Here is a 26,330-nt window from a genome sequence, read left to right as displayed (position 1 = left end):
ATATATTACACTCATAAGTGTATTATTTTTTAAATTATTAAATTATCTTTGAAAGTGAAAACAAAAAATAATCAGAACAAACAAGGCATTAGTTTTTATTCTCTTATTTTATCTTAAAATAATTATTTTATTTTATAACCTTTTGGAGCATAATGCTTGATAGAGAGCTTTATTGGAAGTCAGGAATTCAATCATGCCCCCATTTCACCCAGGTGCATGACATAATACTTTGCCCCTTTGCATGGAAAGGTGGAACAGAGCTGTATCCGCATGTTCAAAGAACAAACTTCTGTCAAGGGGAGGCTGATTAACGTTTCGAACCGCAGAAAATATTTAAATTAAAAAAAAAAAAAAAAAATCTGATGTGGACTCGAAAATCACCTAACAAAATGGTTATTGTGGTACCAATGAAGTCAACTGCTAACAAAATCGTATATAGTAGAATCTGAATATACTAGTGGTTCCTCTTAGTGGACAATAAACACGAGCACTTGCTGCAGTCTTCCCTTCCCTTCCTCTCCCCTTCATATACAACAAGTGTCATTCATTGGACATGGATCTTAAAGTTCAGCAGTAACAAATTTGCCATTTAATTTCACTAACTCCACCTCTGTGAATTTGAGTTGGTGTGTGCTTCCTTGAGACTCTGCAAGCCAGGATATATGTCCAAGTAAGCAAATAAAGCAAAGGATGCCTCATAATTATCTGTTATTAGTTAAAGCATCAAGAGCAGCATTCGCATGACAAACCAGTCTTTTGAAGGATCTGCCTTGTACAGTTTTCTTTGATTTCTCCAAATCTGGCTTAGCACGATCCAGAGCCTGGGATGCATAAGCATGTTTTTAGTAACTTACAAACAGATATTATTAGGCAAAAGATTGTCAGAAAAGCTTAGGGAGGAAAATGGCTGCTGTAAAAATGAAAATTTTTTGACATACAAATTGAAGAACAATGATCAAAATATATACCCATGAGCAAATTACATTCAAAATATTTGAAACCCAGAAAAGTTACAAGTGAAAGGCAAAAAATGCAATGCAAATACTGCTTGGACAAGCTGAGTGCATCCTGTCCACCTGCCTAAAATATAGAACAGCCCCACCTTAAAGTGATATCATAATGTCAGAGTGATACTTGAATAGCAAAAGTTTGCTCCTTGATAAATAGAATTCAACAAGTTGAGTAATTGTATTTAACAAAAGATTACTCATTGTTGTGTTAGCCGGAAGCTTCAATTTCATGTGTTACTACAACGACATAAATAAAGTCGTTCACACACAAAGGTATAGAGGTTTTAACTTGGTTTAATCAATCACATCTACATGCTTGGATCAAAACAATCTACTATACCATATAGAAATTATAAAGAAAGAGAAAAACAAATACAACTCCCAAACCAGAAAATAATCCCATGTTTCCTTGCTTATGGGATCTAAATCCTGAACTCTATAAATTGTATCTTACTCTTCCTCACATCTCTACCTATCACCATATGATCTTTATAAACTCGTATAAATCTCATAATTTTTTCCCTTTCATGACCTAGATATTTTTCAACAAGAAAATACCATTATACATTATATACTATACAATATTCTTTACCAAAATGAATATTTTATTAAGTAGGAATTTGCGATACGTTCCAACAATCTTCCCCTTAGATCAAATTTCATCAAGTTAATCTTCTAGCTATTTATGATACTTTTTCTGCACATCTTTTCTAGTGCACACATATCCTCTGATATCCCATTGTCAAGGCAACCACTTAGTGCACTCCACCTAGAAACTTTTCCAAACCACCACCACTAGAAATTAAAATTTTGACTAAAGTAATATTGAACAAGCATTCACTATCTCCAATCTTAGGTCCACAAAACTCAATCCTCAGACTCCTTGCTCTATGCCATCATCCCTCATGTGCCATGGTTCCCTTGTACTTCATAATTTAATTATGCACCATTGTCCCTTTGTACACTATGAACACTCTTTGTTTGTCTTTCAGTAAATTTTCATGGATTCAAACTGTTTAGCCACTTCTCATCATTTTCAATTTTCAAGGTCCAATAAATTCATAGGAGACCTATTTCAAATAATGAAGCACATGCTTCCTGTATCAAATAGCGGTCAAAGAAGAGGCACTACCTTCAACCAAAATTTATTTTACAATCCTTTTTATGTTTAATATTGGATATTCACCTCATTTGTTATAGAAATCTTTACCTTCCTCTTTTCTAGGGTTCTCTACCATAGTTTTGATACCATAGTTGACTCCAAGACAACTTGGGATTCATGGTCTGATTAGAGGTCATTGAGGTTCAGTAACCAAAGCATACTCTAAACCTGTAGGTGATGATTTTGCTATTAAGGTTGGGGTTGTAGCGTTTCTGGAAGACCTTGTACAAGAAAAAGCTTTTTTGTGGAGGGGATTCTCCTATTGTTATCTTATGAGTGGCTAAACTGAAACGAGGTTCATAGAAACTTGATGAGTGGCTGTGACAAATATTTGACATCTTTACTAAGTTGGGATGCTCCATTCGATTTGTTCCTCACTTAGCTAATCAAGTGGTGAATGAGCTAGCTAAACGAGGAGCAAAGCAATTGGTATCTTTTGTTGGAGATTATGTGCCTCCTCGAGTTTTTTCAATGTTTGTTTAGATTGTCTTTCATTTCTTTTCTTTTTTCCCCTCATTTGTTCTTTTTATTTAATAGAAAAGACCCGCAAGGTTTCTGATTAAAAAAATAAAAGTGTAAAGGTTTTAATGTGGTTTGGCCAATTATGTTTAGATCCACAAATAAGAGAAGCAATCCACTATGATGCCAAAAAAAAACCATGTATAAATCTTAAGCTTTAAAACAATCTCATGTTTCCCCACTTAGAGTATCTATACCTTGAATCTCAAGCCCTACTCCACTAAGTATAACCCACTCTTCCTCACACATCTACCTATCATGTATAATCTTTACAAAGTCATCTCAATCTCATTACTTTTTCCCCTCATGACTTACATTTCTTTTTTTATAGGTAAATAAGCAAATATATTAAAAGCATATGGCAAAGGTGCACCAAGTACAAACGGAGCATAAAGAGTGCCAAAATGCAAGAAAAAGAGGAAAAAAAGGAAAGAAAAAGAAACAACAAACCACAGCCGAAACAAAAGCAATGCCCTATGGATCTATAAAAACAGCGGGCTCCCAAGCAACCTATAACCAAGACTGCAATCTACTATCTGATCAGGCCATCAAACAGCCCAACAACTGCTCACTTCAACAAATACCACTCCCCTAAGCCACTACTTGATGCAACTACCTATTGCCCTATGAATCCTTTCAAGATTTGAAGAGAATGAAATCATTCTCCTCTTCTCCCCCTCTCGTCCCCATATACCTTATCACTAGCCTAGACGCTTAGAAACAAAATCCCACCTATTCTTCCTACTCCTTCCCTTTTTGCTTGATTGATTACAGTTAATCAAGCACTCCAACTTCCAAAGCTCCCTTCAAATTGAGAAGTAGAGAAAGACCTCCTCTCAATACTTGAGGCCACCATTCTATGATCCTTTGTGGCTTCCAGCTTCCTCAATAGGGATGCAACTTCCTTCTCAAAACCGTCCATTGGTAAACCCAACCACTTACCAAAGGAAATGAAATTCCTAAATGACAGATTGAAGAGCCTCTAGTCGCCCATCATGTCCTTACTAGGGCTACCCTTTCTTAAAACCACCTCTTCAGCCCACAAATCAAGGTTCGCGCACTAGGCATCGCTAGAATGCATCTCTAGGAAGCCCACAACTAAACCCTCGTTGGAAAACAAACACAAAAGGCCCACAAACATTGCCTTACCATCTACTAAAAACCCCTCATCCTGCTCCCTCCACAGAACTAAGCTATTGGCCATCACCATCGATGCACCCTCGTCTTTGAAAAAAGAAGGGAAGTTCCATCCCCTAACACATAAGAAAAAGACAAGTCCTTACTTACAAAACCATCATCTTCAACCAAGAGGCAGCATCTGCAAATAGCGATCTTATCTCAAGGCTTTGTGTCATCATCAAGATACAAGGGTCTAGCGTAAGTTTTTGGACCACCCCCACCTGCACCATGCAACAAGGGGGACCTCTTAAAAATATTTCTATGTTGACCCATTCCACTAGCGCAGAGGCACTCAACAAGAATAGCCTACCCAAGGCAAAAAGGGGCATTTCTCCAACCAAAGAGGACTGATCCGAAGAAAAACAACCCATTGAGGAGGCTAGGCTAGAGCAACAAAAGAAAGGCAAGGCCCAAGGCACTCGAGCCCTTCCACATCCCCCCCAAGGAAAAATGGGGCTTGAGACTACTTTGCCAACCAGCCCATCAGGGGCCAAAAAGGGAGGCTCAAAGGCCAACACCCCCCACCCCCCGCCCCCCCCCCCCCCCCCCCCCCAAGAATATTTCAACGATTCCCATGTTTGTATTTCGAAAGTAAAGTAAAAGGGATACAGATGATAGGAAATTTATTCCAGCCAAATTTGAATTCAAAAAAATCTAGCACAAGTGCCACCAAATCAATACTACAAAAAGAGAAGTTGGACCCACCACAACTTGGTCAACTTGTAAAGGCACTATCGATGGCATCAAACCTACCACACATGGCTTCCCTTGACGGTCATCCCTGACCTCTAGCACCTTGCAATCCTCCTTTAAAAAACCAATGACAACCATAGTGGAGTCCCCCACCATAACTGAGCAGCATAATCCGAAGACCCTATCACCACATGCAAGAGCCCAAGGATCCCATTGGAGTTTATTAGAATTCTAGGCTACTGAAAATGTCGTCTCTCCATTGTATCCATGCCCACAACCATAAAACCTCCACAAACATCACCCATCCTTTTAAAGAAATCTTTCCCCACAATTGCAATGATAACCCTATCACTTTTATCAAGATTTCTTTTACAGAAGCCCCTTCCTTGAAACAATCTGCTTCTAGGCTTTCACCAATCTAGCTGCAATCTCTTTCCTTCAAAAGAGGAGCACCCGATATATGACACCCTTTCAGCATCATTAATGTTCCCAAATTCAAATAAAATTAGAGCATCACCTAACAAAAACAAATGAAGATTTCCAACTAAACTCCAATTGATACTAGCCCAGGATTTCAAAGAGCCCAACTCAGAAGCCTCATCTGTAAAATCTCCTTAGTTAACCATAAGACAATGCTTCAAATGCCCTAGATTATTCTCTAAATCCTCCCTTCTGCATTAGATCCAAACTGCCTCACCCACTTCTTTGCTGCTAGAAACCACATCTACATAAGAAACACCTTTGCGAGGGGTTTCTTTTGCACACTCCCTCATTTGATGAACATCCCCCTAGGGCATCATCATTGATCTTGATACTGGAACAATACTGATGCTCCTCAGCTTGCTTCCTAGTCCCCCTAGAACACCCCATTCTTCTAGAAAGATTAAGGAAAACCTCTTCCCCTTTGCTGACAAAGCATAACACTGCAAAAAACTACCCACATTATTGCTTTGAAGTTCCATCTTAAGAACACTTTCCCCTTCCTTCCACTCCTTCCAAAAAGGCTTTCCATTAATGTTATCACAACATAGTTCAACCCCCTCAACAGCAAAGCAAGGCCTCTTGTAAAATTTGATCTAAGAGGAAAAACCTCGTCCCCTCTACACCATCAAATCAACATTCTTTCCTTTATCATCTCCTTCAAGATCTTAAAGGATTTTGATTCCACCCCATACCAGCACTTTCCCCCCAATTCTCCTGGAGAGCTACATCTCTAGAGACAACTTTTACTTTCTGGATGAATTTGACTCTTGTAAGGTAAAAATAAATAAATAAGGCAAGCTTCCAACTGTTCTCATGACTTAAATTTCTAACTTCATCCTTTATTCTACAAGTACAAAAGAAATATAATATCAATAAGAGGGCAAAATGATTGTAGTTCTTTGAGGTAGAAACCTATGATTGAATAAAAACTTTACAGCATCATTATACTCTTCAATGGGAGGGCAAAATGGTTGTAGTTCTTTAAGCTAGAAACCAATGATTGAATAGAGATACTGGTTGTTCTAAACAAAATACTGAGTATAAAAAATTATAATTGGCCAAAATTTGCATTTATTTATTATATGATCAACTGTTATACATTATTTGATACTGCCATTTATCTTACATTCTCACACTATTATTATTTCAACATCATAATTTGATGACTAATTTTTTACAACTAATTTTTTTTATGATGATGATAATCTATCATATCTATGCAAAATTCAAACTAAGAAGGCTATTGACAAGGAAAGACTAAGTAACCATAGAAGATGCTGGATGAGCAGCTGAGATAGACAGAAAATGAGAGGAAAAAGAAAAAAACCTTACCTGAATAAGGGACTCCACGCGACGTCTCATCCGAGTGTGCATGAAACCCTCTGAGCACTGTTAATCATGTCCATGGAGGATATTTAAATCTTAAAAAAAAAACACACACACACACACAAAACAAAAGAACAAAACATGCGCGCGCGCACACACACAAAGAAGACGATATATGCGGAACATACTTAAAATCTAAGCATTAAGAAGGCCATAAAAAAGGCAAAGGCTAAGGTCTGGCCTGCTAGCCAGAAATTGCACTTAAAAGATCTAGCAGGACCATAAACAACCCATTAAACCAAATCTTATATCAACCTACAGAATAAAGGAATTTCAATCAGAACAATCAAAGACTACTTGAATAAAAAGCAAGTCACTAATAAAAATTAGTATAATTTAAGAAGCAGAATATGGAATGAGGCTGAGCATCTTCACAATGTCAAAAGTGCAATAACAGAAACCAAGAGAACTGACTGGAGCTGTAGAAAAATCAACATTTAGGGTGCTACTATGATTTTACTAGAAATTCCTTATCCAACAAATCTTCATTTAGTCAAAATGCTGCCTAGATGCTACATTCCCTAGCCAGCTGGCCCAGACCACCTATGGCTAGCCTAAACAGAGTGGTAGCAAGAGAACACACACACACACACACACACAAACCACATAGTAGAAAGCACCAAAATTATTACTATTAACTCCATAGCTCCAGAAGCGAATTATAAATATGTGACATTGCAGAAGCAGGTAAAAACAAACAGATACTCTATCCAAGAATGAAAACTAGTATCAAAACTATACAACATCATCAAAATCTTCTCCAAGCTATGGGAAATATAGTGCTGCAGACGATACAAAAGTGGAGGTAAGATCTGGTTTGGGATGGAATCTAAGTCTTTTGAAATCTTTGTTGAATTGATCAGAGGGAGTTTCAAAGGTAGAGTTGTAGAGAGAAGCCGAGGATTATCAAGATGGATTAAGTTTGGGGAGAAAAGCCTTTCTTGGTTGTTAGAAGGTGTGGAACTGTGTTGCAAAGAAAAAGTTGTGACCAAGGAGTTGGGGGGTGTTCTTCATGTGTCAGAGTGGCATAGGAATTGTTTGTGTTAAGAGTAGCATAGCAATGGGGCAGGGTGTTTTCTTCATTCCTTGGTATGCACTGAAGAATCAGAAAAATTCCTTTTGGTTTTTCTTGGTTAATAGAAGGTGTAGAACTGTGTTGCAAAGAAAAAGTTGGACCAAGGAAGGTGGGGGTGAATATTCCTTTTGGTTTTTCTTGAAGGAAAGGGTTTCCCTAGCTAAGAAGCTTCATTACATGGGGGTTAGTTGCTTCATTAGAGAGAGCTTGCCTTTTGCAGATGGTTGATGAGGTGTGGATCCAGCTTGATGAAAGGGAATCAAAATAAAAGGAGTCATTGCAGAGCTGCAGGGTGAGGACATGGGGGACCTTTGCAAACCTCCCACCAGTGATACTTGAGTTGAGAAGTTCGGCCATGTTGGCACCCAAAGGGTGGTTTGCACCTTTCCTAGCTGGGGGGAGCTCTCATTCTATTTTAGTTTGATGAGTTATTGGATGCTAAAAAATGGTGTTGAGGAAAGCGTTGAGATTGTTCAAGGGAAAACCCCTACATGTTGGAAAGGCCTGACATGAAATGTGGCATGAAAATCTCGCTTCAACATTTCTTTCCTTCAAAATATTTAAGCTCCGAGAATATTGAACCTCAGATCCTCGCCATCCACGCCCAGCCTGGAATTTGCTTGTGATGAAGCTAAGGGTGTTACCTATTAAATGCATCATAATTTCCTCTTGCACTTCTGATGTGGGATTGCTCCTTAAACCTATAAAAAATTCTTTAAAGCTCACCCACAAGGCAAGGGGTCAAGCCTAGTATTTAGGCATGGAATGGGTTCCACTAACCACTGGACCAAAGACCTTTCAATGGTAACTTTCCACATTTAAATATATATATATATAAACATAACTATATTGTAAATTAACTAAGTTAATTTTAATTATGTTATTATGTTTTTTAATAGTTAAATATAAGATAGAAATAAATTTCTAAATAAAATTATGAATATTTTTAAATAAAAAAATAATTATACATATATCATCATTTTTTTGTATCCTTCAATACATCCAAATTAAATATATTATAATTTTAATATTAATGTGTTTTCAAATTCTATATATTATTACAAGATTTTTAAAATGACTTGAATAAGTATATTATTTCTTATTTTATCACTTCTTAAAGTTTTTTGGGCATTTCTATGAGTTTTCATCAATTTTTATCCCACCAATATTTTTTGTCAAAATTTCCACTGATATTTTCTGATATATTCGCAAAATCTAACAACGGGTATATTTGTAAATTCGTTAGTACAAGAGGCCACAAAGAAGTAAAGAAATTACATAAATCTCATAAATTCTCAACCGTCCTCCTTTTGTCCTCAAAGATCCAAGCATTTCTCTCTTGCCGCACCATCTAGATCAAAGTGAGACGATCTGGTGGAGTTCCTAACACCCATATAAGAAATAGACATCATATCAGAAAAACTCCTAGGCTAAACCCACATCATCCTTGCCTATAAAAAAAGCTTGTGTCACAACCCCAAAGTGAATGAACAATGTAGAAATAGGTGATCACTCATCTTTCCACTCCCCCTACATAGTATACTCCACTCCACACTAAGGGCTTTGGAAGTTCTTCTTAATTGAAGTCATTGGTATTTACCTTTTTGTGTGTCACTAACCAAGTAAAGGCCTTGACCTTATATGAGACTTTTAGACATTATGGAAAGAGAGATACTAAAGAAGTTTTGAAAGAAAAAAATTGTCAGAAATCATGCATTAAAGTTCTCTTTTCTTTATAATCTCTTGATGTGGGTTAGGATACTTATTGAAGGGGGTTCCCTAACCATGTTAGATTTTATAAACTAGTTAGAATCTCCTTAAAGGGATGGGATGGTCTATGTAACCCTTTCCCTTTTGCCTTGCCTTTTAGGCTTCCTTTGTATACAGATTGTGTACTTTAGTGCACCTTTAGATTCCGATTTTAATATATTTATGTTGTTAATCAAAAAAAGAAAAAGGAACAAAAACCAATAATAGATTATTTAAAACCATCTTATATGTAAATCTTGGCAAGCACAACTTAAGGGGAAAAATCAACTATCTATCATAATCGCACAACAAATAATCTTAAATCACCAATTAGTGCTGATTATTAGCAATGTAAATTTCCTTTATGGGACCCATCAAAAGCTTAGTCGCAATACTTTGAGATCACAGATCATCACATGCACAATTAAGCAAAGATCATATATGAATAGAGGCTCTAGAATTCCACATCATCCATGTTGCAGTGCAAAAAAGAAATAAACCATTTTCAAATGAAAACTTACAAGCATGAACATTAAAATTAAGTTGTGCATGTAAATTCTGTTATTTTCCCTCTATCCAAAATTTTGAATCACCTCAACATGATAACATGAGCATGAAATATTGGAGAAGAGGTCTCACCTTAACATGATAACTAACATATGCACGAAATGTTGATAAACTCCAAACAGTTCGGTCCAGTTTTTTGCCTTCCACGTGGCGTGGGAAAATGACTGCATTTGTTAATAAACATTATAAGATGTTTCTATAAATGGAGGAAATGGACTATCCAGGTTTATGACATTACCAAAAGTAACGAATCCTGCATTTGCAGATAAAGCTTCACCAGCAGTACCCCTCAATTCTAGAGGAGGAGATGGAGACCACAGACAAGGAGGAGCATTATTCAGTCCAGCTGTGCGTCTTGCTTCAACAAATTCCTAAATGATATCCAAACTTTCAAAGTAAAAATTAAGGAATAACCCCCTGGTAGTGATAATACAGGGATGCATTAGAAGTTAGACAAGAACTCTTTAACAGGATCCTCACATGTTCAGCAAGATCCATATCACTATCATCAACAAAACCAGAAACGGTCCATTTCTATGCATTCTCATAAATAAATTGGCATTTGAAATTTTCAAGTTATTGTAGTGTGCACGTAAATATGGATAACATAAACACCATACCTGAAGGAAGGATGTTGCAAGAACAGTATCTATGGAGTCCTTGAATCTCATAGGAAACACAACAGTAACCTTTTCAGCCTGCCATTACAAATTGTAATCTAACTTAATTTCAGAGTCACATATATAACAGTAAAGATAAACAAAAACCAGTAAAACACCCCACCCAACCCATCCCAACCCCTTTTTTCTCTTTTCCAAGAAGAACTAGAAAGGAAAAATATAATACTCATAGTTCATGATAGACTTGAATAAAACATCATAACTAGTGATAGATCTAACAGAAAATTATGTAATAAGATTTAAAGTGCAAGAGAATAAAATAAAATAAAATAATCAAGCTGACAAAAATGAGAAACTAGATAGCAGAATCCAGTCAAAAATTAACTACTGGCTGCCAATAGAAGACAAAGGTAACAGTAAATTTTGTGTAATGTACAAAAACAAAAAAACTTGACTAAATGGGCTTAGTCTGTTGAAATGATTTTTAACCTGAGGAACAAGAAAAAAGGACTCCTTCGGCCGATGTACAAGGGCAAAAGGCCGATTGATATCTGGAGCAACAGTCCTTGAAGCAAGATGTTTTAGCACTACCCTTAGTGGGGCACCCAGTACCACTTCCCTTACAGATGCAATCTTTACCAAGAGAGCATGTTTATACTCTGCATAGATCAACAACAAAAAGTGTTACGGTTCTAGTACAGTAGAACAAAATTAGTGTTAGACAATCAAATGAAGATTTCAACAAGTTCACAGATGCCACATTCTGGCCAGCATGGAATTCCCAAATAAGGAAAAAAAGGGGAAAGAAGAATCCAACAGACTAAGATCTAAACCTGTGAGGTAGTCAATATTTTAGTGAACTATTGTTATTACCGGTCTTTTATCAAAAAGGGTTTCATTGTTATTAAAACGTTAACTTGCTTTCATCTAGCTTGCATAAACTCTAAAAGCCTTTCAACTAGTAATACCCACAAAGTATCAAGCCAAAACTTAGTCCATGCACCATCACAAAAAATAGTCTCGTGCTGACTTAAAAAGCTTTCCACCCTTTTCAAATAACTTTCTAGAGGCCAAACATATACCCCTCATGCTGTCCTTAGAGAGTTGGCCCCTTTCAATAAGTTATCTCACTCTTTTCCAACCTCCACAGTCACTGCACAAGGAATATCTTGTTGAACTCTAAAAACCTTATGGTTCCCAAACCCATACCCTTGTCTACACAAACAATTAATGACTATTATCCCTAGCTATTTCCTCTCATTGTATAAGATTCCTTCCCTAGTGGCAACAAAGATTGAGAAAATGCAATGGGATTTTCTGTGGTCAGGATGGAAAAAGAGATCATCTCATTAGTTGGATCCAAGTGTGCAAGCCTAAGGAGGAGGGAGGTTTAGAGTTTGGGTACATTTCTTGAGAAATAGGGCCTTTTTAGGGAAGTGGCTATGGCGGTTTCCTAGGTAGAACATTGCTCTTTGGCACAAGGTTATCTTGAGCATCTATGAAACGCAGCCAAACAGTTGGGATGCAAATATTTTAGTTAGGTGGTCACACTGTTGCCCTTGGAAGGCCATTTCTCAGATTTCCATGATGTCTCTAATCATACCCATTTTTTGGTGGGTAATGGGACAAAAATCCAACTCTGGGAAGACTTATGGAAGGGGAATCAACCTTTGGCTTTGCATTTTCTGAGCCTTTATAGAGTTTCATAAGTTTGAAATTCTCCTATTGCATCTATCATTAGACTCTCTCCCCCTCTTTCTTGAATTTTTTAAGTTTTGGTGAAAATCACCGATTAAGATGAAGACCTTTGGGCCGACCCCTTTGAAGGGTAAGAAAGCTTTCAACTGAAAATAAAAGGGGGCAGCCAAGTCTTGACTAGCCCACCATAGCTCCCTTTAAAAGAGCTTAAATTTGCTGTTATATAGGTTGGCCTAATAAAGACAACCAAGAGCTCCCCAAAATGCTCAATGACCATGCTAATGTCTATTCCAAAAAAAGCTACCTTTGTTGTTACTAGCGTCATGAAACTTGGCTTTGGATCCAATGTCTACAAGTCTTCATCAACATGTTTCTCTTCGTCCCACTCCACTCTCCCTATTGTGCATGCTCTTCCCACCCTTTCATCCTTGACCTTTGGATCTCCATAACTCCCCTTAGAGAGCATTGTTGTCAACCATGGTGGAACTTCCACCATAGTTGGACGACAAAGACAACTTTCCTATCCATAACAAGCAACTGACCCAACACCTTCCTCCCACCAGATTTGATGAGGATTCTAGCTCATTTCAAGTGACTCCTCTACGTTGTCTCCTCATCCACTACCATGAAGCCTCCTCAGGCATTGTCAAGCCTCTTAAAAACTCTTTTCCCCACAATGCACCGGTAATCTTAACACTCTCATTAAAACTTCACCAACACAAACACCTTCCCCAAAGCAACAAATATCTGGCCTCCACCAATCCAATTGCATCTTCTCCCCTCAAATAAACTAAGCCCCAAATGCTAAAACCTTTTGGCTTTAGAAACATTTTCAAATTTAAATAATATGAGAGGATCTCCTAACAAAGATAGTTGTAAATCAACTTTCAATCCCAAGAAGACATAGCCTAAAATTTCAATGAGTCAATATCCAGCATTTCAGCCTGAAGAAACATCCCACCTCCCTTGAGGAATACCAAATTGCTCATAACCTCCTTTGTCTCACTCTCAATCCAAATTGCCCCACCCACATCCCTCTTGCCTCTGTTCAGCACCTCTACAAAGGAAGCATGCTCTAAATGAGTATCCCCTCCCTTCTCCTCTAACCTACGAAAAGACTCCTTAGAAGTCTTTGAATGCCTACGCATAGGGACAACTTTGATGCTCCTTAATTTGGTGGCAAAGGTCTTCCATCCCCTAGAAGTTCCCATTCCTCTGGGAAAAACTAAGGAGAACCTTTTCTCCTCTGCAGACAAAGCTGAACAAAGCAAGAATCCTCTAGCTTTGTTTTCGCATAAGCTTCAACTTGTAGCCCATTCATCCTTCATTCCGCACCCTTCTAAAGGACTAGGGATACTTCCCTTTGTAGCAAGCTTCCACTCCCTCTAGTAAATGAGTAAGACCCCTCTCTCCAAATATGATCCAAGAAGAAAATCCCCGACCCCTCTCCACAATCTTCCCAACCGCCTTACCTTTGACTAACTCTAGTGAAATTTCAAAGGATTTCGATTCCACTCCAAACCAGCATTTTCCTCCACGAGATTCCATTTCATCTTGAGCAAAACCTTTCTACTAAGGAAATTGAAAATAAATTATTAATTAGAATCAACCAATCATATCCAAAGCAAATCTAACCAAGATCTCATACCCACAATCCTCTCATTTTCTCAACATGAGTACAATGGTGAAGTTGGAGAGTCTGAGCATCATAGACGTAAACTACCATCCTTTTTAAGAGTAAGCAAGCAAAGCTAGCATAGCACATGTGCTAAGACTTTCACGAATGAACCCCTTCAAAAGTAATTTATCAACTTGTCTTTTAAGCTCTACATGCTTTAATGGATTCATATGGGATGTTGGTAGACTAAGTAAATCCACCACTGCATATTGAACATTATGCATTGGTGGCAGCTCATTGGGTAAATCCACCACTAGAACATATGAAAAATCAATCAACAACTTAGGCACTTTTGGAGGCACTTCTTAAGGTGATAAAAGGGTTGAATCTATGCATTCTTTAGCCATGAGAGCATACACAATCTCATTCTCCTTTTTTTTTTTTTATAGGTATACACAATCTCATTCTCTTTACATTCCTTTTCAAACTTCTTCTTGGTAAGAACAAACATATGCTTCTTTTAAGTTTCAACAACATTCTTTGGCTTCTCTTCTTGATGGTTCTTCATTTGCTCCCATTGTTGTCAAAAGCAAAAGGTGGCATCAAGGCAATAAGACTCCTTGATCCTAAAGCAAACGGCAACAAGCAAGGCAATAGCCTAACTATAGTAAGGTGATAAAAAATATACATACATTTACTTATTCTATACTTAACCAATATATGCATCGTCTTTAACAATTAGTACTATTAATTTTTCATCCCTCATGGTGTCACATAAAATTAATGAAATAGTAATAATTATTAAAGGTGTTAAATATTAGACCCCATACACTATAAGAAACATCATATTGTTTAGAAAAATTCATCTTGTCCAAATACATATTCTAATTTTCCAGACATCTAAAAATCATAATAAAAAGACAAAATAAAGAATGAACATCCTAGAGATGCTTTAGGCATCATCATCTTATTCATCATTAAAATTAAGATTGTCATCACTTCCATCAAGACTAGATCGATTGCCCTCCATCTCATTATTACTAGTAGAATTTGATAATATGACATTTCATCTCATACTTTGTTTAATCTAATAAAAAATTAAATTAAATTAAATTACAATCTATGTTTAGTCTTAACCCATGGTCAAAGGCGACTGGTTCTATGCCTTAAGCCTTATCCCAAGGCAACCACCTTTGATAACACTATTTGTTCCATACTCAGGCTTCAAAACAATGTGGTCTTTATTGAATTTAAAAGAATGTGCTAACCCTTTCATAGTGAAACACAGTGTTTTTTAGAGTTTCAACAACATTATTTGGCTTCTCTTCTTAATGGTTCTTCATTTGTTCCATACTCAATGTTGTCTTATCGAATTTAAAAGATGTGCTAACCCTTTGATGGTGATACTTGTCTTGATCATAGAGCCAAGGTCAACCAAGAGCCAAGTGAGTAACGATCATATGAATCACATTGCACCATATAGAATCATTATAATGTTCACAAGAAATAGAAATCAAACATCCCTTTCTTACTAGAAAAGAAGTATATCAATCCATGCTAGTGAAGATGAGGCCATATTGGCAATTTCAGCCTTGCAACAATTGCTCTAGACACTACACTCATAATGCTACCTTCATAAATAATTTGTTTACATGCTTCATTCCCACAATATATTATGATTTAGAATAGATGTACACCTCTAATTTTCACTTTTTTGCTCTGATGCACCAAGAATACTCTAACAACTGAAAGACAAGAAGGATCCACATCAGCTTCTTGAAGATCATCAACATTTAGGGATCCAATCTCATTGAAGGAGTTCTCTCCTTCATCATTATTCATTGTTGTCATCTCTTTGATCTCAGCATCAATGTGCAAATTTCATTTCAGGCATTCCCATGCCATACCTCCCCATTCTCTACATTTAAAACAATGGTCTTTGTTGTCTATCTATTGATCACCACCCTTAGGAGCTTTGCTTTTTGAATCAGCAGGGTTATTAACTTTAGAACCAGCCTACGTTATGGTTGTTTTCAATGATCTTCCATTTTCATCATATTTTCTCACAGTTGTCTCTCAGGCTAGGCAAGAAATCCTTCTAGTTAAGGGCTTACAAATTCTTTTCTATCTTTGAAGTCAATTGGAGCGCTTCATCAACATCATAGAAATGATGTGTTACCATTTGGCCCCTAATTTCAGCCCTTCATCATGTTTTAAATGGGGAAAGAGTTTTCAAGAATCTTGAACTCCCTCACACCAAATTTTCAGCTCCTCAAACTTGCCCATACACTCAGCCACTGTCATGCCTCCTTACTTCAGATTAGTAATTGATCATAAAGGTCATCTAGGTAACCATAAGGTAGGTATTTCACTTTAACTTTTGTATCTTCTCATCCCAATAAACAATTGGTAACTCTCCCGAGATTCTTCTAAATCATTCTACACACCTGTCCACCTAATTTGTGCCTGTCCAACAAGTTTCATAATAGCAAATCAAACTAGTCTTTCATCTGACATGTCATATCCATCAAATTAGGTCTCCAAGGTAACTAATTAATCTGAAAAGGCTCAAGGAATAAATGTTTCCCAGCAAAATTAAATACTTCTATTCATACTCTCTTTGTAATATCACCAGCCATGTCATGCTTATCATGCCTTCCATACCAATCTAACTACATAATAGCATTCACCAAATCCAAAAGACTAGTTTGAGGCCTTTCAAGATGATGTGTTGCTCTAAGATTAGTACTAGATGGCAGGTTTGAACTGAACCCTTCCTCCACATTCTCCTCAACACATGCTCCCTTGTCCTTAGTGCCACAAGTTGCTGTTTTAGAAACATGATTGGCCGAATCTTCAATATTGTAAGGACTAATAGCTGGCAGTTTCTTGAATTTGGGCTTCCAATGCTTCAACCTTCTCCATAATCATGTAGAGAAAATCATCACATTGTCGACCCATCAATTTTCCCCTAAAACTTCAACCATTTCTAGTTATCATAATGCTATAGGAGGCTATAAACCAAATTTGATGCAGATCTTAAAATTTCCAGCACTATAGGATTTTCTTGGGTAATAGAATGAGATGAAAAGAATAAAAGATAGCTAGAGAGAGAGAGAGAGAGAGAGATCCTTAGCAATTACACCAAGGTTTCTAGGCAATCACACTTAAGGTTTTCTAAGCAATCACACCCTTAAGGAAGTATAATTGATGTTGAAAGCAAGAAATCAAAGCTTGAAGGGGAATGAAATTAAGGCCAAGTTACATGTTTGCAACTAGAAAACAAAAAACAATTTTTTGTTCTTAAAAACATAAAAACAAGGTGCCTATCAAAAAACATAAAAACAAGGTATTTTTAAAAAACATTTTTTTAGTTGTTTTCACTTGTTTTGTAAGCATTGTTTTAAAAAATAATTATACAAATATGGACAAAGATTAAAAATAAAGTATTACATATAAAAATTATTTCTAAAACATATTTAAAAATATAGAAAACCGGTTGAAAACATTTCAAGTTTACAAACAAACTTTTATTTTATAAAACATTGTATAACAATTTTCAAAAACTGTTCTCAAAAACTGTTTTCAAAAACACTTCCCAAACAAACCTAGACATCTATTTTCTAGCCACCCCACTCCTTCCCTACACCCCCTAAGGAATTGAACAAAGAGTATACTTGATGAAGATGAATCTCCTAGAAATACATCTTGAAAAGGAATTAATATTAGTTACAATTAAAGTAGAATTAGTATTACTTGAAATTAAATAGGATTAGCATTTTTTGGAATCAAATTAAGAGTAGCTAATTAAGTCATGGGAGAATTAAAATGAGTCATAATAGGTTATTAGAATCCTAATAGACTTTGGATTTCTTAGAAAAACCTATAAATAAGACTAATTAATGTAAATCAAAGTATTAATTGATGATTAATAATATTATGTTTTCTTTCATGCTTCGCAATTTTCAATGGTGAGACTTAATTAATTTTCTTCTAAGTGATATTTATAGAAGGCCTTAGTACGACTCTAAGGTTTCTATCTCTCCTTCTCCTTATCTTCTTTCTCTATATTTTATTTTTATTTTATTTTTTGTTGCCATAAACTTTATCCTTTGTTCCTCTCCTTAACCCTAAAAGATAAAAACCTTAGCCCATGTATTTTATTGTAGGCAATCATCCTAGGGTTGTCCTACACCAATACTACTACAAAAACAAAGGATTTTTTTAGCTTTTATTGGACATATATGATCAAATGGAGAATGATGTCATAGACTTCTCTTCTTTTTAGGGGTGTGGGGTGGGTGGTGGTGGTGTTGACATCACATACATACAATTTTTTTTATAAACACTGCAAAGGCATATCGTGCACTGAAATACGATTTAGTCCATGGTTGAAATCATTATCAAATTTCTCTTAGAATATTGCATCATTGTTGTGTTGTCTCCAAAACATTAGCATCTTAGTCCACTCGAAGTCACCCTACTAATGATAGAAAGCCAATTAAAGAACATTCTAACACAATAACACAACATGGATTAGAAGAGAATATTGCAAAACAAGTTGTTCTAATAGTGGCAAGCAAGCAAAATATGGCAACAAAAGAATCCATCGAAATAAGGAAATGCAATCCTTTAAAGATGCTTTCAGTTATTATCTTAGAGTAGTTATGTAGATGAAAATGTGTGACAAACTGTTCCTATATGTTTCAGCATAGCCATGGCAAGCTCATAATGACCTTAGAAAAGAAACTTGTTGAACCTTCATCTGGAGGAAGTTTTGACAAATTCAGTTTCAATGTGAGATTGAAGCCGTCTTTTGGAGGATCAAGAATTTGTACGAGTACACCATATGAAGCTTTTATTGCTTCTATGGCTCCAAAGGGAAGCCCACCAGAGAAAACTGCCTCTTGAGCTGGAGTGGGTAACGATACTGACAGCAGCAGGAATTGTGGATACTTCATTGACACCTGCAAGATATTCAACAAGTGAGGTTTGCAGAGATTATATGATTTTTGCTTGCATAAAATGCAAAATATTAAGAAAATAAAATATTCAAAATAACCAACAAAAATAATCTATAAAATGTATCTTATTATAATGATCATCATTCTCCACCAGAATGTTGAGCACAAAAACTAATAAATCACCTGAACATGGTAGCGAACATCATCAAACTCAACCCATTGGTAATCCAGTTCAACTCCTTTCTCAAGACTGCAGAATGAACATGGCAAACATTAGCATGCTGTGGCAGGCCATTACAGCAACAAGACAAGTTCCAAGTATCTATGTTTGATTTGGGTAGTTGGTGATAAGGAAGAAAAATAAGAATTGGCATTGAAGTAAGTACTTGCAATAATTAAAAAGAGGCAAGTGAGCGTGGTGGAGAGAAAGTGGTGGAATTACCGTCAGATTCAAGAAGAGATAATTCTACCCTGAAAGCAATGGAAATTATAGGGTCCATGTACCTTGTGGTGGAGTTGTATCATCAGAAATTGGATGGGAAAACAAGGGAATTAAAAATTTGTTATTGTCCTGAGAAACTATGAAATTTCTCTAAGATCAAGATCTCAGAAATTTTGAAGAAGATTGATGCCTCCCTTGTGTTCGTTATGATGCATTTGGAAAGAGCACACCCGCCGAATCTTTAGGAGTAAAGAGCTCTCAGATTAGAGGTTAAAGGAGGACCTCATTAGAGCCCTCTTGGAATGGACAAACACTAAGCTAGATTTGGAAATTTTGCCAACATTCGATTTCCTAGATGGTCCCAATTACAGGTAGCTGTGGTTTTTTGGTTGTTTTGGTGATTTTGGCCAGCTCCTTTCATTTTTCTTTCTTTGTTTTTTGTGGATGCTTCCTGTATGACATAGGGTGTGCCCCCTTTTTTTGGCGCTCTTTCAATAGATTTGCTATGGTTGCCTGTTAGGGAGAGGGAAAGAGAGGAGAAAAAGAGAGAGAGTACACATAAAAAAATATTTAGAAAAAAACACATGAAGAGGTATGCCAAAAAGGTACAACAAACATAGCAAAGTGTTTTTTCTCTTTGAGAGAGCAAAGAAACCTCCAAGTGTTTCTTACCTAAGGGCATTGTTTTTTCCCTTTTTTTTTCTATATTTGTCTAATAGACAAACTGGAAACATATATAAATAGGTACCCAAGAGGACAATGTTTCAAAGGCAAAGAGAAAGCATAGTAGGATAGAGCCCTAGAAAGCATGCTATGATGTAACAAACTTTAGTTTCATTAATAAATTTAACTATTTATAATTCTAGTTTCCTTTACTATCCTATTTGCATTGATTGGGTATTCTGAGCATTCGCACCTCTATCACTTGCATTGTACATGACCTGAATACATTAGAAGTTGTACAAAAGATACAAGTCATAGATTTCTCGCAAGATAATAAGTTGTTCATAATCGGTTCATGGATTTGGGCAATCCAGCAAATATTGTAATACACTACCTCAATATTGGAATGATAACTTGTCTTCGTCATCAAGATAGCTTTCTCATGATAAGTACACTAGTGTGTATAATTACATGTTGGATATAACCTATGATTAATCATGAAATTAGCTATTGGGTAATCATAATTCACCAAACTACTATATTGCATAAGCTCTCAACCTTGAGAGAATATTGAGTTTATGTTGAAGTCAATAGGAGGCTTTCACAGGTATTCTTGATAGAGACATCATGATATATCATGGGATCAAAACAGCTTGTTCCCTTAGGTAATCCTAATGACATGTAATAGGAAAATTATGGTCGTAGTAATTCTTTAAATGGAATTTGACATATGCTCTTTGTGAGGTAAGGCATGTTAGTTGATCACATAATAGGAGGATTTGTAGCTCAAGGATGGGAAAGGTGATCTCGAGAAGTTGATAGCATATACCTCGTTAGATTAAAAACACTAATTCATAGGGAGTCTGCATGTAGTAGATGGTAAGTCATGGACGCGAAATTAGCCTTGTTGTAATATCATAAGATACTGAAGGGTAGTTGACTCTTTTAAGTGGAGTGCTAAGTCAACTTCAGAATTGGATTATGAGGGAATTAGTATTTTCCTACAGGTCTTAATGGTCCCCTTTCAAGCTCCTAATTCATGGTGACATACTCATTTGAGGGCATTTTGGGTTTGTAATTCATAAGTGTGCATAAAGAATGTTTTGGTAAAAATGCAAAGTTGCATTGGATCTTATGAATGGTATTTCTGAATTAGACTAATTAATTAATGAGCACCAATAGGGCTAATTAATTAATTAAAACCCAAGTGAGTTAGATTAAGTGACTCAAGCTCAAGTTGGGTTCAAATCACTTAAACCCATAAGGAAGCCTATATAAACCCCGTTAAGAGTTTAGGGCTTTACTTTTGCATTATGTCTTCTAAACTCTAGAGGGCAAACCCTAGCCACCCCTTAAAAGAGAGAGAATACCACCCTTCTCTCGTGCCAAGGTCTTGAAAGGAGAGATCACGGGGAAAATCATTGGGTCTATGAGATCTACAACACCTATGGACTATCTTCATCGGATTGAATTCGATTTAGGAACATTCAAATTGCAAGTATGAGCCTTTTACCTCCCAATCTATGATATATTATGGTTTTTGTTCCCATATGTTTCCGCTCTATTAGATATAGAGCACCTAGGATGAGATTGCATGTGGTCTAAGAGACCTAGGGTCAAGGAGCGAAGTAATCCAGGGTTCCCAATAATGCAAACATTCTATAGTAAAATAATGGAAAGTAATATGAAAATACTAGTAAAGAGGCCTCCCATCTATAAAGATTAGAAAAGTAGCTAACAAAGGGAACAAAGACAAAATGATGCAGGAAAACACAACAAAGTTATCAGTAATCACTTAAAAGAGTTTTTCTATTGACTGGGTTCAGATGCACCTCGTAGAACCAATTCAGATTTACATGGATAGCCACAGTCCAAAGAGAATTCAGGTTCACTAAGAAATCTCTAAAGCCTTCTCTTAGCAAAAGCTTTGTTACTTACAACCACATTATAGATGCCACAATCTTAAAAACTATGGAGAACAATTCAATCAATTTTGATTCTTGGAGTGGCATTATTATTTTGGAATATGCAAATAATGTATGGTAAGAAAAGCTAGCCTCTTAACATCCCCAAATTTTTGTATCATCTTGCAATTTATATTTTCCTTAATAGGTCAATAAAGAATATTTAAGAACTCATTTTTTTTCAATGTCAGAAAATGAGCTACTTTTTTTTATTAGGAATAAAAAAATATATTAATTGTGAAAAACATACATGACAAGGATGAGAGGTCCTCCCACAAAATACAAGAAACTAATCAAAGTATGACTAAAATCCTTCACTGTACAAGGAGAACTATACACAAAGATTTAATCCACTTAACGATATACATAGGTGAAATCTCTTCAATTCCAGACTAAGCTCCTTTCATTATTGTCCAACCCTTTTGATTTTCAAACGGTATGCCAACTAAGCTAAGTAACATTGAGTAGAATGTCTTTAAAGGCGTTAGTACAAGAGGTCCAAAAGGAGGAATAGAAGTGAAGTAAATCCCACAAAATCTCTATCATTCTCCACTTTTTCTCAAAAATCCTAGCATTTCCCTATCATTGTACAATCCAAGGCAATGTAAGAAGATGAGTAATAAAGAATATTCAAAAAGTCATTTTGTTTTTGGTGTCAGAAAATGAGCTACTTTTTTTTTTATCAAAAACAAAAGATATATTAATTGTGAAAAAAAAAGTACATGACAAGGATGAGGGGTCCTTCCACAAAATACAAGAAAATGATCAAAGTATGACTAAACTCCTCCACCATATAAGGAGAACCATGCACGGAGGTTAGTCCACTTAGCGATATACATATGTGAAATCTCTTCAATTGCGGACTAAGCTCCTCTCATTATTATCCAACCCTTTTGATTTACAAACCGAATGTCAACTAAGCTAAATAACATTGAGTAGAATGTCTTTAAAGACATTGGTACAAGAGGCCCAAAAAGAGGAATAGAAGTGACGTACATCACACAAAATTTCTATTGTTCTTCACTTTTCCTCAAAGATCCTAACATTTCTCTCTTGCCACACAATCTAAAAGAATGTTAGAACATGAGCAATAAAGAATATTCAAAAAGTCATTTTGTTTTCGGTATCAAAAAATAAACTACTTTTTTTTATCAGAAACAAAAGATATATTAATTGTGAAGAAAAGTACATGACAAGGATGAGGGGTCCTTCCAAAAAATACAAGAAACTGATCAAAGTGTGACTAAACTCCTCCACTATACAAGGAGAACCATGCACAAAGGTTTAGTCCACTTAATATACATAGATGAAATCTCTTCAATTCTGAACTAAGCTCCTCTCGTTGTTATTCAACCCTTTTGACTTACAAACCGAATGCCAACTAAGTTAAATAACATTGAGTAGAATGCCTTTAAAGACGTTGGTACACGAGGCCTAGAAAGAGGATAGAAGTGAAGTAGGTCCCACAAAATCTCTACCATTCTCCACTTTTCCTCAAAGATCTTAACATTTTTTTTCTCACCACACAATCCAATGCAATATGAGAGAGCAATAAAGAATATTCAAAAAGTCACTTTGTTTTCAGTGTCAAAAAATGAACTACCTTTTTTTTTATCAAAAACAAACATGTTAATTGTGAAAAAAAGCACATGACAATGATGAGGAGTCCTTCCACAAAATAAAAGAAATTGATCAAAGTATGACTAAACTCCTCCACTATACAAGGAAAACTATACACAAAGGTTTAATCCACTTAACTATAGAAATAGGTGAAATCTCTTCAATTTCGAACTAGGCTCCTCTCATTGTTGTCCAACCCTTTTGATTTACAAACCGAATGTCAACTAAGCTTAATAACATTGAATAAAATGCCTTTAAAGGCATTGGTTTAAGAGGCTCAAAATGAGGAATAAAAGTGAAGTAAATCCCACAAAATCTCTACCGTTCTCAACTTTTCCTCAAAGATCGTAGTATTTCTCTCCCACCACACAATCCAAGGTATTGTGAAAAGATGAACAACTTGAACAAGACCTATTTAACCAAAAGCTACTAAATTGCAGTTCAAATCAAACCCACCATCTCCAACCCATTGGACTTGGTTTTAGAACATAAACATATTAATCTCTCTTTCGCTAGACTATGTTTAATAAATATGAAGTGGGAGCAACTAGAAAAACATCAGTTGTTATCACCAATGTTTTAAAACCGAATTGGATTGGACCCCTAGTCTAGTTCAATTCACCATTTGAGTTGAAAGAGGCTTTGAATCAAGCTTGAACCAAACTGACTGATGGCCAAACCGTTGAATTGGTGAACCAATTAGTCTAGTTTTGAGTTTGCTATTTCCCTTTTTATTTTGGCAAAATGGGCTTCTCACCCTAATGGGTCAGTCTTCATGGGCTGCAACACTGAATGTAGTAGAATATAGTGCATGAGAACTTGAACCTAAGACCTAAGGTTGAAAGAATGAAGAAGACTCCATTGAGCTTGATGCCATGTTGCTTAAATGCATAAAATAATAAAATAACATAATTTTTTTTCAAAAAATTTGGTAATAATAAATTTGTAGCTAATATAATTAAAAATGATATAATATTTATTAAAATTAAAAATAACATAATATATATATATATAAGCATATAATTTCCAATATATAAGAAAAATTAAATAAATTTTTTTTCTTTTTTTAATATATATTTTCTCATTCAAATATTATATTTATTTTATTTAATAGAATTTAAAATATATGAATATTTGTACTCACTCATAATTTAATTTAATAATATCAAAGATAAAAATAAATAAACATTATTGATTTTAAATTTCTTCATATATATATATATATATAAAGATTTTGGAATTTATTAAATTTCTATAATCATTTTTAACTTTAATAATATAAAAATAATATATTTATGATGTCACCAGTTCAACTATAGGTCTGACCATTGAACCGTGAACAGATAAATTTTCCAGTTCAATCACATTTTGAAAACATTGGTTATCACTGTAATAGGGGGGACCAGTGGAGATGAATCTCTATCATCCTTCGCCAAAGAAAAAGTGAAACCACTAGATGAATATATATAGCAACTGGAAAAACATCAGTTGTCATCACTGTGATATGGACCTGATGAAGATGAATTTCTTCTCTGGAAAGAAAATTAAAAAATAAAAAGAAAGGAAAAGGAGTGAGGCCACTAGATGGCAGATAAAGGAAGTAAATATATATATAGCATGGACATATAATTAAAGGTCATACCTTCATTAAAAAAATAAAAACATAGGAAAACCAGCGTGATTCAAAAATCTTCACAGTTTGCACTTGAAAGTAGTAGAGATGGAATTCATACAATTGGCTATGGACTAAATACAAATGATAATAATTGAAATAATAAGAACAAATAAATGAGCAACATTACTAAGGAATCAAAATTTGCCAATAATAGAAATTAAACAAGAATAAGGGACCCAGGTAGATAACTGGGACGGTATCAGGAAGCTTAAAAAAAATCCCAAAAAAAACAACTCACTTCTGAACCCGATTTAACAAGGTTTGCAGAAGAAATCTGGAAGGAGACTGCAAGAGTATCATCGAATTCACTATCTGGACACCTCTCCCTCGCTATGTAAATAGCAATCAAGCAATTTTTCTCAGTCAGGAGATTCAAAATGCACCCACGTTTCTTCTCAATCCATCCGAGATTCTATAGGGAATAGACAAGTTAAAATCAGAAATAAAACCCATATGGATTCTGACCCAATGTCATGAGAACAAAAGAACAAAAAGTTACAACATCATAAAGACCAAAAGAAAGACGGGAAAAATAGCACCCAGATCTGGTAGTTCCAAAAAATCCCAAGCCAAAATTTTCCAAATAAATCTCAAAAGTTACAAATAAACCCAGACAAAAATCCACCACAAGACGAACTCAAGGGAAAAAGAAATAAAAATATAGGCAGATCCAACAGTTCGAAGCATTTGCAGGAGCAGACCTGAGCGTGTGAAGAACAAACCTGATCAACCGGCAGAGGAAGACGATAACCTAGAGATACCTTTCCGCTGCTTCTATTCTTCTTCACTGATTTTTCTACGCTTTCCCAATCTTCAGCTACCCATTTCTTCCCGTCTTGCACTCCACCGTTTTCTCTTTTTTTTATTTCAAAAATCAGCTATCATTTTTTAATCCCAACTTCCCAGCTTTTATTTTGATAGATATTTATAGTTTCCATAAATATCTTAATAGAGAGATATCAGAGCTTTTACAAACATTTTTAACTTAAAAAAAAAAAAAAAAATGGTAGGATGGACAGAGCCTTTACAATATAAATTTTCTGCCAACAATTTTTCTTACTTTCTACGTACTTGTTTAATAATTTTAAAAGGTTGAATTTCATTCCCTTACTAAATATTTAAATTTATGAGTGAAATTAATCCAACTTTAATAAATAAAATAATTAAAAATATTAATATATGGAAGAAAAAAATATTTGTTATTGAAATTTTATTTTGGCCTATTAAAAGTATTATTTATATT

At 35.5% G+C, this 26,330-nt stretch overlaps 1 protein-coding gene across 2 annotated transcripts; it reads right to left on the bottom strand.

Moving 5' to 3' along the window:
- Nucleotides 1-307: 307 nt before the first annotated feature.
- Nucleotides 308-26,054, bottom strand: LOC100261170 (actin-related protein 2/3 complex subunit 2A). Of its 2 annotated transcripts, none has more exons than XM_002284734.4 (11): nt 25,810-26,054; nt 25,326-25,499; nt 18,907-18,973; nt 18,519-18,726; nt 10,933-11,102; nt 10,444-10,521; nt 10,062-10,194; nt 9,896-9,987; nt 6,379-6,435; nt 750-821; nt 308-646 (listed from the first exon to the last, which is right to left on the bottom strand). In XM_002284734.4, the coding sequence occupies exons 2-11, from the start codon at nt 25,385-25,387 to the stop codon at nt 599-601; spliced, it is 987 nt and encodes a 328-aa protein (XP_002284770.1). In that variant the 5' UTR covers nt 25,388-25,499; nt 25,810-26,054; the 3' UTR covers nt 308-598. The 2 variants fall into 2 exon arrangements, with proteins under 2 accessions (XP_002284770.1, XP_019074971.1); XM_019219426.2 differs by having other exon boundaries at nt 25,789-26,008.
- Nucleotides 26,055-26,330: the final 276 nt, after the last annotated feature.

Source organism: Vitis vinifera, chromosome 1 (assembly GCF_030704535.1).
Source record: "Vitis vinifera cultivar Pinot Noir 40024 chromosome 1, ASM3070453v1".
Classification (NCBI taxonomy): domain Eukaryota; kingdom Viridiplantae; phylum Streptophyta; class Magnoliopsida; order Vitales; family Vitaceae; genus Vitis; species Vitis vinifera.
Note: the sequence above shows the minus strand (reverse complement) of the source record. Positions and strands in the feature narration are given on the sequence as shown.

Excerpts from the sequence above, each read along its gene's own strand:
- LOC100261170 (XM_002284734.4), bottom strand. The coding sequence starts at position 25,387 with ATGATACTCTTGCAGTCTCCTTCCAGATTTCTTCTGCAAACCTTGTTA. Across the intron at positions 822-6,378 it reads GCGTGGAGTCCCTTATTCAG|GCTCTGGATCGTGCTAAGCC; the intron begins GTAAGGTTTTTT and ends TATGCATCCCAG. Across the intron at positions 647-749 it reads GCAGATCCTTCAAAAGACTG|AGTCTCAAGGAAGCACACAC; the intron begins GTTTGTCATGCG and ends CCTGGCTTGCAG.